At 42.2% G+C, this 16459-nt stretch overlaps 1 protein-coding gene across 2 annotated transcripts in view; it reads left to right on the top strand.

Annotated features, from left to right (window-relative positions):
* LOC140202786 (A disintegrin and metalloproteinase with thrombospondin motifs 20-like) overlaps nucleotides 1-16459 on the top strand; it is a 618104-nt gene that overhangs the window by 162417 nt on the left and 439228 nt on the right. For both annotated transcript variants that reach the window (XM_072268124.1, XM_072268123.1), the window contains exon 4: nucleotides 6842-7110. In XM_072268124.1, coding sequence (XP_072124225.1) covers nucleotides 6842-7110 — 269 coding nt within the window. The remainder of the gene's footprint in view (nucleotides 1-6841; nucleotides 7111-16459) is intronic.

Raw genomic sequence — 16459 nt, 5'->3', positions numbered from 1 at the left:
ACAGGTGGCAGACCAACTGCTGATTCCACTGGTGCCAGCACAGGACAGCTACATCTTAATCTATGTGTATTCTTGTCACATCAGCGATAGAGCAATCAAACACTCCACGTACATTAACCCTTTAATTCCTGAGATCATTCTTGTGAACTATATTAGCCTGCCTATATAGCTTCTCATGAAGCATTATAGTTTAATATAGAAATCTTATAGTTCGCATTAACTATATTAACTTGATCTTATCTTGTGCTGTGGCACCTTGTTGAATATCAGCTTTCTACCTCCCTACAATCTCTTTTATAATCCATTGTTAAATGGATACTTTCTTGTGACGTCTACTATAAAATCCAATCCAAACCGATTATTTTGAATTCCCATCACTTCTCTGTTCCCCAGTAGTAATGTCTTGGTCTCATTCCCTGAAATAGCATCATTTATTTCAGCTGCTTTCTTCTTTTAAAATTTTCAGCAAAAGCTTTTAATCTGTTGTTTATATAGTTCACTCTCACACTCCCCATCTTATTTTCTCTAAGCAAATAAGTCCCAGTTCACTGCCTGATAATAGTGAACACACAATCCAGAGATTCAGATCCCATAAATATGAAAAAAATACTCAGTGATGATGGGCTGAAAGAATTTAATCTCTAACTGGATAAAAAGCTTAAATGGCAAATGCATGCTATTCCTTTTATTGCCTTGCTTGTGATTTTGTTTGACAAATTCTCTTAACAAAGAGAATAACGACTGAATAAATAGATCTCCCTCACTTGTCAGTCTTTCTTCTGTATAAGATATTGTCTAAATCTTTAAACAAAATTGGTCGCCTGTTCTTATACCTCCATATGTTTTAGTGCTGTATTTGTTTGTCTTCTTTTGCATACTGGTTGTTTGTTTGTCTTTGTTTACATGTAGTTTTCATAAATTCCATTGGATTTCTTTGTTTTCCTGTAAATACCTGCAAGAAAATGAGGCTTGCAGTAGTATGTAGTGACATATGCTTACTTTGATAATAAACTTACTTTGACTTTGAATCTGATAAACTATGCCAAACTTTTAGTTTGACCACTGTTCATGTGAAGCCCCTGGGATGGTTTATCTGTGTTAAAAGTACTTTGTAAAGGGAAGTTTCTGTATATTTATTTGTAAATCCACTTGTTCTTATTGAAAGTATGCGAAATTAGCCAAAAATTTCTACTTACATTTTTCTCTCATGAATTAAAAACACTCAGTCTGTCAATTTCATTTAGCTGCCAGAAGTTCGGCTTTAATTATAATATTACCTGGCTGAATCATTGCAGCTGTTCTTCAAAGACAGGTCACTTTGCTCTTGAGCTGGCTGACCCTTGCACTTAGTTCAAACCATTTGTAAGGCAAACACTGAGCCACACAGCTGTATATCTGTGTTGATGGGCAAGGACTACAGAATTGGAAGGGAATTGAAAACTAAAATAAGAGAGGAAAACAGAGTCCACGAGGATAGATCGGCTGCCAACATAATCAAGAATCCAAAAATATGCCAAAAGCATATCTATTATAAAAGGATAGGATTGATGAAAAGCAAAAATAAGAACTTCCACATGGGTGCTGAGGGCTCAGTTAAGGTCCGAATGAGTACCTTCCAAATGGGGAAATGGTACTTCGAAGGAAGGAGAAGTTATTCTCCACATTAGATTCGTTATGAAACTGGTAGACTTCTACAGTATCAGTGCAAATTGGCTTCTTAGCTGTCCCATTTAGTAAGTGACCAGTGCCAGTGTGGTGTTCATCTCTTTGTACATCTCATTGTCCATATTAGGCATTGAACTGCTGGCTGTTTTTGTCTCCAAGCTGAAGCAGGCATCTTACTCTAAATTTTTTTCTGAGAGTTCTTGGTCTATTCCAATCAGTCTCAGGATTGGATGTTTGTGGTTTGAGTTCTAAGCCCCTGCAAAAGTTTTGAGGATTTTGCTCTCTTCATACAGTCATGCATCTTTAATTTCTCCTTAGAACCACCTAAATATATACTGTGCCTGAATTTATGTTAAAGTGAGCACCGCATTTCTGATCTTTTAAAGGAAGGCAAGTCATTTGTCAAATGGATCACTGGGCCTAGAATCTTGCCCCAATGAATACTGGAGCTAAGTTAATTCAAGATTCAAGTACATTTATTACCATGGAATGTATAATTTAGACAACCTTGACATTTGCTTGCTCACAGGTAGCCACAGCAAGATTCCTGAAAAAACCCAGTTAAAGAAAAAATATTAAAATTAAAATAAAAGACCAAGAGATGCGCAAGAGAGAGGGAATATATAAATCATGCGAACAATTGAAGTGAGCAACAACACTCTGAACACTCAGATCAAAGGCTCAAAGCCTCGCTTATCAGTTCATCACATTAGCGGCCATGCAGCACAGCCAGGGCAGTCTTCATAGCCTCAGCCCCATGGAGATGACCTTCGTGGAGAATGAGCAAAATTGGCTCCAGTCCCGACCAACACTGTCCTTTCAGACTACCTGGGCCGGCATTTAAATCAACCAAACAAACGTACTGCAAAAGGTTCCAGCGCCCTGGAGAGAGGAGTGAAGATTGTGGAGAGCAAGCAAAATCAGCTCTCACTTCCAATCTGGGCTGGAATTTAAATTGTCTAAACAGTATATCATACCTTGCACTGGGACCCTACTTAGCACTACTATACCACTACTTACCACTAGCATGTTCTAAATAGTTTTAAGAGACAGTATGACAAATATCAGTCTGATAACTTATTAAATTTGGCCCTTTAACAGTACGATATCAACTAAACAGTTTTAGTAACCAGTATAGTATTGGCAAATGTACTGATATATGGGCAAAACCTTTGATTTTTATGCCATCCATACAGATCATTCCAGACATAATTTCATCAAGGTAACGAAAAAAGCAATAACAAACTGCATAACATAGATACAGAGAAAGTGAAGTTCAAGGAGACAAATGCGGTCTAAAGGCCAGGATGAGGTAGAATGAGAGAACAAAGGTCCACCCTTAGTGTTTAGTGGTCCGTTCAGGAGTATTCTCACAGCAGGATAGAAACTGCGCTTGGGGCTGTATACCTGTTTTAAGGGGTGGGGTGGGGAGGTAATAACCAGAGTGGGGTTTTTCATTATGTTGGCTGTTTTACTGAAGCTTTGGGAAGTGTAGATAGAGAACATGGAGGGGAGGATGGCTTTTATGATGTGCTAGACAGTGTTCGCAATTCTGCAAATGCTTGTAGTCTTGGACAGTGCAGTTACCACACCAAGCTCAAATTGGATGCTTTCTATGGTCCATCTGTAAAATTTGGTAAGGATCAACTGAGGCACTAGTGTGCTTTTTTGGCATAATACGTGCATAGTCAGAGCAGGACAAGCTATTGGTGATATTTACACTGAAGCTCTCAGCCATTGCCACCTCTCACCATTGATGCAGAGAGGGGCACGTGCTCCACCCTGCTTCATGAGGTGGATGACCAGCTCTTTTGTTTTGATGACGTCAAGGTTGTTGTCATGACACCAACCCTAGACTTTCTAACTCTTTCCTGTACTCCAACTCACCACTGCTTGAGATCGTGCTCACTGCAGTGGAGTAATCTACATATGTGTGGATGGAGTTAGAGCAGAGTCTAACTGCAGAGTTGTGAGTGTGGAAGGAGCAGAGTAGGAACCTAAGGACACAATCTTGTGGGGCACCAGTGTTGAGGATAATCATGGCGGTGGTGTTGTTGCCTATCCTTAGGATTGTGGTCTGTTGGTCAGGAAGTCAAGGATTCAGTTGCAAACGGAGTTTCTGAGTCCTAAATCTAGGAGTTTGGAAATGAGTTTGCTTGAAATTATAATATAGCAGGCAGAACCATAGTCAAGAAGTTCCAGAAGTTAAGGCTCAGTGGGGGAGCCTCAAGTCTGTGGATCTCTGCGAGTCCGTTGGGGAAGTTGGGACCCAGTGTCTGTGAATCCATTAGTCCACTGGAGGCTGAAGAAGACAGCCTGTCCTGGGATTAGAGGTCTGTGTATATGGATGGGTGTGAGGGAGGGAGAAATGAGGCTTTCTTTACTGTTGTTGCTTTGTAGCTTGCTTTGTTCAGTTTTGTTGTGTTCTGCATTGTTCTGCCAAACGTCGTGAACCTGCTATGTTGTGCCAGAATGTGTGGTGACACATGTGGGGTGCCCTTGGCTTTGTTGGTTATTGACACAAATGACACATTTCACTGTACGTTTCAAAGTAACTGAATCTGAATCTTGAAGACTTGTTCCTTCCCAATGCTGTATTAATCATTCATAGTTGCAGAAAGTTAAAGACATTATCCTTAGTCCCAATGCCCTAGGATTAGAGAAGGGAAAAATCACGAGCATTCTGCATTATTTCAAAATATCAAACATCACCTTCCCTTGGATGGACAATAAGGAAGGATTAAACTTGGCTGTGATGGTCTGGTTGGTTAAATGGCCTGCTACTGCTTCCTGTACAGCTCACATTCACAGAATGATCTTCCAGGCAAGGTACAAAAGTACTGTAGCTCCTGCCTATCATGAAGTTCAAAATAGTTTTTGTTCAATTCTGCCCTTGAACATGGTCATTCCTGGCAAAGTCAATATTTGATGATTATCCCAAATTACCTCGGAGAAAGCCGAGGTGAGCTCCTGCTTTGGATGGCTGTGGCCTGTATGGGACACTGAATTCCAGGATTTAGATCAAATAGTGAAGAAGACTCTGATAACATTGAGTCAAACCACATAGAAATGTAGAATCTCATTACCCTTCAGCACATCAGTGTAACAATCACATACATATCCACTCTCTACACATCTGGGGCTGCAGCATTCTGTGCCTTGGTGCATCAGCTCCTCAGCCAGGTACCTTTTACTAGTATTGGGATTGGAATAGGTTTATTTTTGTCATTTGTACCAAGATAACGTGCAAAGCATACAGATCATTACCTAGTGAATTGAGGTAGAACAAGCTAAAACAATACCAATGCAGAATGAAGTGAAACATCTACAGAGAAAGTGCAATTCAGGTAAACTGTGAAATGCAAAATCATAGCAATTCGATTATGCGGTCAGGAGACCACCTTATTGTACTAGGGGACATCTTTCATGAATCAGTGCACTCAGGGAGGATCTCAGAGGTCTCCCTCTGTGTCATTGCTAAGTATTAGACCTCAGGTTTGCACAAGCACAGTAGCTGTGAAATTCTATGCAGCTGACTGTCCTCCATGGGTTAGTGTCCTAAATGATTAAACTGCAATCGGCAAGTGTGGGATTTTAGGCCTTGCCCCTCAAACCTTACTTACAGAGCAGTGTTGAAATGCACAAAACTTAAAACCATGGAGGACACGAAAGGGAAGAGGTGGATTTTAATGAGATCAATATATTAATAAGATATATGATCCAAGACTCACCTTTAGTGTTACTGAAGCTGCCAGGATCAGTCTGCAAAATGACTGTGAATCTGAGCAGAGACCATGACATAGTTGTGACCTAGGTGCCTCCACTGCCTGACAACCAAAGCCCTCTTAGGCATTTGTCCTTCCCAGTGGATTCTACGGAGCGCACTAACAAGATGGGAGTGTGGACAACCCTGCCTGACTCCAGTCAATGGAGAAACTAGCTGTCTGTCACCCATCGATTTGACCTGAGCCACTGACATCTGTATTCATGCCAGGGTTGGCTGCAAAAGGAGCAGCTTCGAGAAGGCAGCATCCATCATACGGAATATGTCTTCTTCTCATGAAGACAGTCAGGAGGGCCGGTAAGGGAGCCTGAAGACCAAAGCTCAACATTTTTGGAACAACTTCCTTCCCTCCACCAACAGATATCTGAACAGTGCATGTCCCCATGAACTGTACGTCATTATTTATCTTCTGCACTTTGATTTTGTAACTTATTGTAAATTTGTCTTGCACTGCAATGCTACCATAAAACAACACATCTCACGACATATGAGAGTGATACTACACCTGATTCTGACATTGATTCTGAAGTCCTGTTGTATATTTTCATGCTGATGCTTTCGTCAGCTTTCAGTTCAATTTAATTTTATGAGGTTATTTAAATTTATTTGAATAGTTTTGAAATCAAAGACATTTAAAAACTGTTGGGAACTCTTTTCTTGCCCTGAATACTGATTATATCCAGAATGAATTAGTTCATGGAATTAAAAATTATGTTTTCATATCATGACCTATAATGGTTCTCCGATCTTGACAATTTACTTACAAACGTTTCGTCACCAGACGAGGAGACATCGTCAGTGCGCTGTTGATGGTGGTGTGTCTTCTTCTTCTTCTTCTCCTCCTCCTCCTCCTCCTCCTCCTCCTCCTCCTCCTCCTCCTCCTCCTCCTCCTCCTCCTCCTCCTCCTCCTCCTCCTCCTCCTCCTCCTCCTTCTTCTTCTTCTTCTTCTTCTTCTTCTTCTTCTTCTTCTTCTTCTTCTCCTCCTCCTTCTTCTTCTCCTTCTTCTCCTTTATATACTTATCAAACAGTTGATTAGTCACCACTTCTGAAACCCAACTATGATGTGGAGAGTAAATCTCTTCACTGAATGGTTTTGTGGTGAACTACGTGCAAACATCACAATCGAGTTTCCGAAATGACAACCAATCAGCTGATTGATAGCTAGGAGATAACTGATCAGCAAACAGGAGACTGAATGAAAAAAAGAATGTATTTTAAAGATAGTTCAAAAAAACACGTGAATAATCAGATTCTTTGTGGGGTCTTGAGGGCAGAAACCTGATATGGAGCAGTTGTGGCAAAAATCACAGCCCTCCATGTCAGAAAGACCATGATATGAATGCCAAGCAGTATCCGATTGCTTAACTTTGCCTGTTTTTGTCCATCTTGCAGATCAGAATCATAAAACGAGGAAAAAACACTTAAGGATGCACAATGCTAGCAGTATCAGAGAACACCTCACTAGTTTACAAAAGGTAATTAAACCGACACGTTTACCAACCATGGAACCTGAAGTGGGCAACAAAACACAGCATCATATACGGCAAAAGCGCTTTTTGTCTTATCCAAGATTTGTGGAGGTCATGGTCACTGCTGACAGCAAAATGGTCTATCATCACGGGAGGAATTTACAGCACTACATTCTAACACTTATGTCAATAGTAAGTAAGCCTCAACAATTGACTTTGTGTGTTGTGTCAATGTGGGAGAAATAGTGGTGAAATGATGTGATTTATACCAGTGTTTTGTTTGTAACGGCTGATTTTCCCATTCCTTTCTCCATTCCCTTCTTTTACCTTGCCTCCTCCCCACTCTTTCACTCAAACCCTTCCTCCTGATGAACTTCCCTCTCCCATTGTCCACCAAACGTAGCAATAATGCAGTTATTTCCCTGAATATTGTGTAAAACAGACGTACTGTATATCAAACAAAACTACTGTTGAAATTAAACCTTCCACATGTAATGGTGTATACCTGGGTTAACTTTTGAGTTGATGACCCGTAGAATGCCCTACAAATGCCTTGAGTTGGCTTGTAAGGATGAAGTGGAATTCCTGTCATTACTGTATGTGAGTGCTTGGATCTGAGTCCCGTACATGGTCAAATACTTCATCAAATTTGTGATTGGAATTGAAGTTCATTTATATTGTTACATGCACCATGAAACAGTGAAAGGTTTGCCTTGCATACTGTTCATTCAGATCAATTCATTACACACTGCATTGAGACAGAACAAGATAAAACAATAACAAAGCAGAATGAAGTGTAACAGTTACAGAGAAAGTGCAGTACAGACAAATAATAAGGTGCAAGGTCACAATGAGGTAGATTGTGAGGTCAAGAGAACATCTCATTGAAACTAAGGAATCATTCAGTAGTCTTAAACCAGTGGGGTAGAAACTGTTTCTGAGCTTGGCGGTACACACTTTTGGCTTTTGTATCTCAATGGGGAGAGGGATGAAAAGAGAATGTCCAGGGTGGGTGGGATCTTTGACTATGTCGGCTGCTTTACTGAGGCGGTGAGAAATGTAGACAGAGACCATAGAGTGGTAGCTGGTACTGAGCTGTGTCTATAACAGACATCCCGCCCTGCAAAAACTCATTTCAGGGAGGTAGCACCATCAATTTGCTGGAGACTTCCGGGAGAGGTGGGATGTCTGCAATAGAGTAGCTCCTTAGCAGCTGGCCAGCTAAATTTAGTTTAAATAACGTTAGCTATGCTAATGAATGAATGACACCTGTTAAACTCACCTCAACATGTCTTTTACAGTCTTAACCCACCATGGGCAATAGAAAAGTCATTGTTGCAAACAGTGCAGCGAGCAACACTGTCATTATTTTGACCCCTATTAGGCAGGGGTACACTTTAGTGACGTACGTTTTATATTTTTTTGGAACATTCTGCAATGGCACGCTCTCAAGCGCTCTTGCTTTCTCTCTCGCTCGCTCGCTCTCTCTCCCTCTCTCGCTTGCTTTCGCTCTCTCTCGCTTTCTTGTTCACTCGCTCTCTCTCGCTCTCTCGCTTGCTTTCTCTCTTGCTCTCTCTCGCGCTCTCTCTTGTGGTCGCTCTCGCGCTCTCCCTTGCTTTTCTCTCGCTTGTTCTAAAAAAAAATGATTTCCGTGATATTATATATAATTTGCGGGCATCAGGGAGCCACTATTAATATGCGGGAGACTCCAGGAAGTTCCGGGAGAGGTGGGATGTCTGCTATAACGCTCTGCAGTTTCTTGCTGTTACATGCAGAGCAGTTGTCATACCAACCCATGATGCATTCAGCTAAGATACTTTCTATGGTGTCAAGAACTTGTGTGATATTGTTGGAAGATGTAGTGAGTTATTAAATAAGACCATAAGACTATAAGATTTAGGAGCAGAAGTAGGCCATTCAACCCATCGAGTCTGCTCCACCATTCAATCATGGGCTGATCCAATTCATCCAGTCATCCCCACTCCCCTGCCCTCTCCCCATACCCACTGATGCCCTGGCTAATCAAGAACCTATCTATCTCTGCCTTAAATACACCTAATGACTTGGCCACCTACTGCTGCTCATGGCAAAAAATTCCACAGATTTACCACCCTCTGACTAAAGTAATTTCTCCGCATCTCTGTTCTAAATGGACGTCCTTCAATCTTGAAGTTGTGTACTCTTGTCCTAGACTCCCCTACCATGGGAAATAACTTTGCCATTTCTAATCTGTTCAGGCTTTTTAACACTTGGAATGTTTCTATGAGATCCCCCCTTATTCTCTTGAACTCCAGAGAATATAGCCCAAGAGCTGCCAAACATTCCTCATACGGTAACCCTTTCATTCCTGGAATAATTCTTGTGAATCTTCTCTGAACTCTCTCCAATGAGTATATCCTTTTTAAAATAAGGAGCCCAAAACTGCACACAATAAGTGTGAACACATTGGCCATCTCAGTGGATGTCCATCTCTGGCAGTAGCTGATACTGGAGGGGAGTGTGGGAGCGGATGATATTTCAGATGCAGCACAAATTTAAGAAAATCCCGTCCCATAATTTGGCTTGTACAACAAGATTAACTTTCTGTTGTGTAGTGGGGCTCTGCAAAGAAGGTTGTCAAACCAGGCCGATTCTATCTAAAACCCAGGTTCCATGCCCTATCTCAGGATGAGATGGCAATCTACTCAGGAGGCTGATCTCTAACCTAAGCAGATGGTCTGTCTTGGAGCAGGAGGTCCATCGGGTTTTCTGAGTTGTTTGGGGTGGGGGTAGTCTTCCAGCAGGGAGGCAGTGCTGATAAAGTCACTTCTCTTCCCCCTGAGCTGGTCCCACTTGAATGCATTATCCGTGCTTCCCAATGCCTTGGAAAGGTGACGCCCCAGGGATCACACCCCCTGTCCAGTTCCTGTCTCCGCTTGGTTTGGGGATTGTCAGGTGAAGGCAGATTTCATTGCACTGACTTTCAAGAGAAGCAAACTTTGTAATGTTGTAACTGTGAAATAGTAACAGCAAATGAAGAAACACATGTCAGGTCAGAGCAACAGAGCTGATGTTTGACTGAAAACGGTACCTCTGTTACGCTTTTCACTAATGCTGCTTGACCTGCTGAGCATTTTCAGAAGTTATTGTATGTAATAAACATCAGTTATATATTTTTTAGGTTCCCATCTTTTTTTCAAACTTTCTGTGTTTCTTAAAAACCTCCGGAAGTTACCAACAGTAAATTTCTCTTCATTTTCTTCTGATGCTTGACTTCTTGATTTCATGCTTTCCAAACAGGCAGCCTGTCACACCTTAAGCATTGTAGGCTGTAAGGTCTAAGATAACTTTCTGAAATCTAATTATGTCTTTGCCTTGCATCTGCTTCAAGGAACTCTTTAAAATGGGGCTGTCTGTCGTTTCAGCTGAATTTGTACGTTTGAGGCTTCTTGGGATGTCATTCAAAGCTCTTCGTACAATGGGTTTTGTGAGTCATATGCAGGTAGCTTATGAAATGCAGCCCCCAGGAGTTTGCAGAGGTTGTAGATTCAAACAGCTCCATCACCAGCTCTAGCCTCCCCACCATCGGGATATCTTCAAAAGGCAGAGCCTCAAGCACTGGGAGTCACTCGTGAGGGATCCTCAGAATCCAGAATCCTCATATTCTTGTTACGACCACCAGGGAAGAGGACAGGAGACTGAAGACCCTCACTCACTCAATGTTTTAGAAACCGCCTCTCCCCCACCACCATCAGATTTCTGAATGATCCATAAACGCTACCTCTCTGTTTCTTGAAGGTGGGTAACGTAATGTGTACAGCACATTTGGTTTGGGCTCCATGCTTTATTTTCTCTCTTCTCATCAATATCTTGAGGAATGAGGTACAGGAGCCTGACGAGCCCCACTCAGTGTTTTCGGAACAGTCCCTTCCCCTATGCCATCAGATATCGAAATGATCCTTGAAAATTGCCTTGCTATCTATCCAGTCATTCATTCATTCATTCATTTATATGTTTATTTATTCACTTACTTATTGTATCTGACAGGAATTTATTTTAAGTCATGCACTATACTGCTACCACAAAGCAGCAAATTTCATGACGTAAGTCAGCGATAGTAAATCCAATTCTGATTCTTTACACAACCCGATTTATCTGCTAATTTAAGGTGAATTAGTCATTCATGTCTTCAATGTAGCAATCAGACGAACAAGAAAGTGACACCTTCTGCCTTCATTTCTCCCCATCCTTTCTCACATTACTGCCTCCAGCAGGAGACTTATTCCGCAGCTGTCATGTTAAATCACTTGCTCACCTGCCGTCTTGCTCGTAGCCAGTATGAAGCCTCTAGTGTAATTGCCCAGGATAAACAGGAACACTGACCCGAGGCAAATTGACAACCTGAGCTTCTGACATCAAAGGCAACACCTCACTGCTTCCCAGAAGGAGTCCAATAACTTCCCTCAGTTGGGAAACTTATTTCACAGAACTGCACAAACAGATATAAATTTAGGATGCAGTAGGTCTGACGTTAAGAGGATAGTGTGACCATATCTCCCAGGAGCAAATGTGGCCAAGGCCAGTTCACAAAGCAGCCCTCCTCGACCTTGACCACTTGTCACTACAACATGCTGAAGTGTTAACGGCAGCTTGTACTATATGAATGAAATGTTGTAAGCTACCTAGTCGGAATTTGGTCACAGAGCTGGGCTCTAACGTTTATCTTAAGGGTGCTTCACATGCGATCAATTTTAGGATTCAGTAAATGATACTAAAGCATTGACCGAAACTTGATTTAAGACATAGGATCAGAATTAGTCCATTTAGTCCATCAAGTCCACTCCATCATTTGATCACAGTGGGTTTATTCTCGCTCTCAACATGATTCTCCCAATTTCTCCCAGTGACCTTTGGCACCCTTACTATTCAAGAATCTATCAGCCTCCACTTATATACCCAGTGGCTTGGCCTTCGCAGCTGACTGTCGTAATGAACTTCAAAGATTCACCACACTCTGGCTAAAGGAATTCCTCCTCATCTCTGTTCTAAAGGGACATCCTCCTTGTTGTAGGTATCATCCCAAAACAATAACGATCAGTAAGGCACAGAGAAAATCTGTATTGACTAGCAAATATTTTTATTGGTTCAGTTAACAACAAGCAGGTGAATTTACACAAGTAACGCAAATAACCAGCCTTCACTCAATGGACTGTCGACACTTTTTTCTGTCTTATTAAAGCAACCACCACAATCAAAGACCCCACCCACTCTGGGCACTCTCTCTTCCTCTCCCACCAATCAGGCAAAAGACACAAATGTCTGAAAGCATGTACAGGTACCACCAGGCTCAAGGATAACTCCTATCCTACTGTTATCAGACTCGGGAACGAACCTCTTGTTGGATAAAATGAACTCTTGGGCTCACAATCTACTAGATTATCGTCTTGTACTTTATTGTTCACCTGCACTGCTCTTCTTCAGCAGCTTTTATACTTTATTCTGCACGGTTATTGTCTTACCCTATTCCAGCTCAATGCACTGTGTAGTGATTTGATTTGCAGAAACAATATGCAGCACAAGCTTTTTGCAACGTTTTGGTACCTGTGACAACAATAAACCAAACCAAAGCAAAGAGAGCCGCGTTTCCAATCAGACAGAGTGCAATATCTCTTGTTCTGTAAGTACAAGGAAGGCTGATGATCTAGTTTCAGGAAGGAGGTCTGTGTCAGTCTGATGCAAACAATAATTAGAGAAGCGGATAGCAGCATTGGCACACAAGGCCTTGCATGGGATTGGCCTTCCTCTGGGCTGGTCCTGCTTCTGCAGGTTTTTGTTTTTGCAAACTGTCCGCTTCACCTCAAATGATTCTTGATGAAGCTCTTGGAAAGGCAGCAGCCATGGGACATGTACGCTGGCCATGGTGTGGCGTGGTTTAGCTCGCGTTGGTCTGACACCAGCAACGTTACTGCCGGTGCTGGTTACCAACTGGTGGTACCAGGCTGACACTGCATCTGGAGCTCAAAGGTCCAAGCATCCTTGCAGCTTCTTCAGTGACCTATCTCTATCCTAATGTCTTGTTGTACGGCGACAAATGGATGATGTTCCTTGCTACTCACAGATCATCAGCAAAAATGCCAAAGTGTGCCTATTTGCAGCAAGACTTGGACAACATGAGCAATAGTCAAAGCAACACTCACAACATGCTGGAGGAATTCAGCAGGTCGGACAGCATCCGTGGAAAAGATTGGTCGATGTATTGGGCCAGAACCGTCTTGATGAAGGGTTCTGGCCCGATATGTCGACCGATCTTTTCCACAGATGCTGCCTGACCTGCTGAGTTCCTCCAGCGTGTTGTGAGTGTTGCTTTGACTCCAGCATCTGCAGATTATTTTGTGCTTACGAGAAGCAATAGTCACATGTATCAATATCACAGTGGAATAAAAAGAATTACAGAGGCATGAGAGAGGAGCTTGCCCAGGTGGATTGGAGGAGGATACTAGCAGGGATGACAGCAGAGCGGAGATGGCTGAAGATTCTGGGAGAAGTTCACAAGGCGCAGGATAGATATGTCCCACAGAAATTCTCAAATGGCAGGGCTGATCTGGGAAGTTAAGGGCTGCATAAAAACCAAGGAAATTGCATATAAGATAGCAAAATTAAGTGCGAAGTTGGATGATCGGAAAGCTTTTAAAATTCCAACAAAAAACAAATAAAAAGTTTTAAGAAGGGAAAAGATGAATTATGAGGGCTAACTAACCAATAATATAAAGCAAGATACCAAAGTTTTTTTCAGTTATATAAAGAGTAAAAGGGATGTGGGAGTTGATATTGGACCACTGGAAAATGATGCTGGTGAGATAGTAATGGGAGATGAACTTAATGGGTACCTTAATTCGATCTTCACTGTGGAAGACACTAGCATTGTGCCAGAGGTCCATGAGTGTCGGGGAGCAGGAATGAGGGCCATTGCTATTACAAAGGATAAAGTGCTAGGCAAACTCGAAGGTCTTAAGGTGGATAAGTCACCTGGACTAGATGGACTACATCCCAGAGTCCTGAGAGAGGTTGCTGAAGAGCTAACAGATGCATTGGTCATGATCTTGCAAGGACCACTTGAGTCTGGCATGGTCCCGGAGGACTGGAACATTGCAAATATCACTCCACTCTTTAAGAAGGGAGGAAGGCAAAAGAAAGGAAATTGTAGGCCAGTTAGCCTCAGCTGAATGGTTGGGAAGTGTTTGAGTCTGTTATTAAGAATGAAGTTTCAAAGTACTTGGAGACTTCAAAAATAAGTCAAAGTCAGCATGGTTTCTGTCAAGGGAAATCTTTGCTGACAAATCTGCTAGAGTTCTTTGAGGCAGTAACAAGCAGGTTGGAGAAAGGAGAGGCAGTGGATGTCACTTACTTGGATTTTCAGAAGGCATTTGGCAAGGTGCCACACTGAGGCTGCTTAACAAAATAAAATGTTATGGTGTTACAGGAAGTATACTGGCATGGATAGCGGAACGGCTGACAGGCACAAAGCAGCGAGTGGGAATAAAGGGGCCTTTTCTGGTTGGCTGCCAGTGACTAGTGGTGTTCTTCAGGGGTCAGTATTGGGACCACTGCTTTTCACATTGTTTGTCAATAATTTAGATAATGGAATTGTTGGCTTTATGGTAAAGTTTGCAGATGATACAAAGATAGGTGGAGGAGTAGGTTGTGGTGAGGAATCAATGAAATTGCAGCAGGACTTAGACAAAATGGAAGAATGGGCAAAAAAGTGGCAGATGGAAAACAGTGTTTGGAAATGTATGATAATGTATTTCAGTAAAAGGAACAATACTGCAGACTTTTATCTAAATAGGGGAGGAAATTCAAACTTCAGAGGCGCAGACAGACTTAGGGGTCCTCATACAAGACTCCCAGAAAGTTAATTTACAGGTTGAGTCTGTGATAAAGAAGGAAAATCCAATGTTGGCATTTATTTCAAGGGGAAAAGAATATAAAAGCAAGGAGGTAATGCTGAGGGTTTATAAAACACTAGTCAGGCCACACTTGGAGTGTTGTTAACAGCTTTGGGCCCCATATCTCAGAAAGGATATGTTGTCATTGAAGAGAGGTGTTACGTACCCCGTAACTGGGTTGCCAAACCAGCAGAAATGGACCACTTAGTTGGAGTCTGGATTACTGGAACTGAGAAAGTTTTATTAAAGGAATAAGTAAAACAGTACTCTAAACGTAAGGATATAAATGCAACAGGTTAGTAATGATAAAACACACATGTACACAGAACTAGGATAATAGGATCAATCAAGCTCTATCGCAGTCTAGGGGTAAAATGATCAGTCTCAAGTGACTCAGAGTTCAGTTCAATTTAGTTCAGTTCGCAGTAATCGCTGTTGTGCCGTTGTGGAGAGAGAGAATGAATATGCAAATTCTCGGTTCAAACAGACCTTGATGTTCCTCGCAGTTAGCTTTCGGGCGAGCCCTTTGTAATGTCTTCTGAGGTCACCGACTGTGACCACTCCGTTCCGGATATGATCGTTCTTCTGTGGTGAACCCGGCACCCAGGCAAGGGTGGACACACACACCAGGTTCCCGCCGATCGTATCTTCTCACCCTGTGCGTCTATGGTTGGTCCCGTGACCAGACCTCCAAAACCCCCACCAACTTGTGGGGGCACACTGCTTTTCCAGAGTCTCGTTATCTCGTGGTGTCGTGGTGTGTCTGTTGCCTTAGCGAACCTGTTCCTTTTATCCCCCTGCTGGGGTATCGCCTGTCCATCAAACTTCAAACAGTTCAGGTTCAAAGCAACTGGTCTCTAACAATACTCGGAACTGTGTCTCCTTTCATAATCTCTCTTGTCTCCCATTAACATTTTCTGAATGTTCCCCCATTGTCTTTCTTATCGGCCTCAATCTTCTGATAACTTGGTATTTTGTCACAGAGGCCAGAGGAGGTTCACGAGGTTAGTCCCGGGAATGAAGGGGTTAACATATCAGAATCAGAACCCTTTATTATCGTCAAATATGTGGACACATACAGGTAATTTGATGTCGGTTTCTCTGAGCTCTCACTGTACAGAATCAAAAAGCAAACAAAACAATAGTGTAAATAATCGTGAACTATATACAATGAAGTATACCTGTGTACATACAGGTGAACTTGGTTTACAATAGACTGAAATATGAGAAGAGTTTGGCAGCTTTGGGCCTGTACTCACTGGAATTTAGAAAAGTGTGGGGAAATCTCATTGAAATCGACTGAATGTTGAAAGGACTAGTTAGGGTAGATGTGGAGAGGATGTTTCCTGTGATGGGGGTATCCAGAACTAGAGGACACAGCTTCAAAATTGAGGGGTGACCTTTTAGACAGAGATAAGGAGCATTTTTTTTAGCCAGAGAGTAGTAAATCTGTGGAGTGCTCTGCCACAGGCTGTGGTAGAGCCAAGTCCGGTGGTATATTTAAGGCGGAAGTTGATAGTTTCCTGATCAGTCAGGGCATTAAAGGATATGGCGAGAAGGCAGGTGTATGGGGTTGAGTGGATTCCAGGATCAGCCATGATGGAATGGCGGACCAG

Source organism: Mobula birostris, chromosome 9 (assembly GCF_030028105.1).
Source record: "Mobula birostris isolate sMobBir1 chromosome 9, sMobBir1.hap1, whole genome shotgun sequence".
Classification (NCBI taxonomy): Eukaryota; Metazoa; Chordata; class Chondrichthyes; order Myliobatiformes; family Myliobatidae; genus Mobula; species Mobula birostris.
Note: the sequence above shows the minus strand (reverse complement) of the source record. Positions and strands in the feature narration are given on the sequence as shown.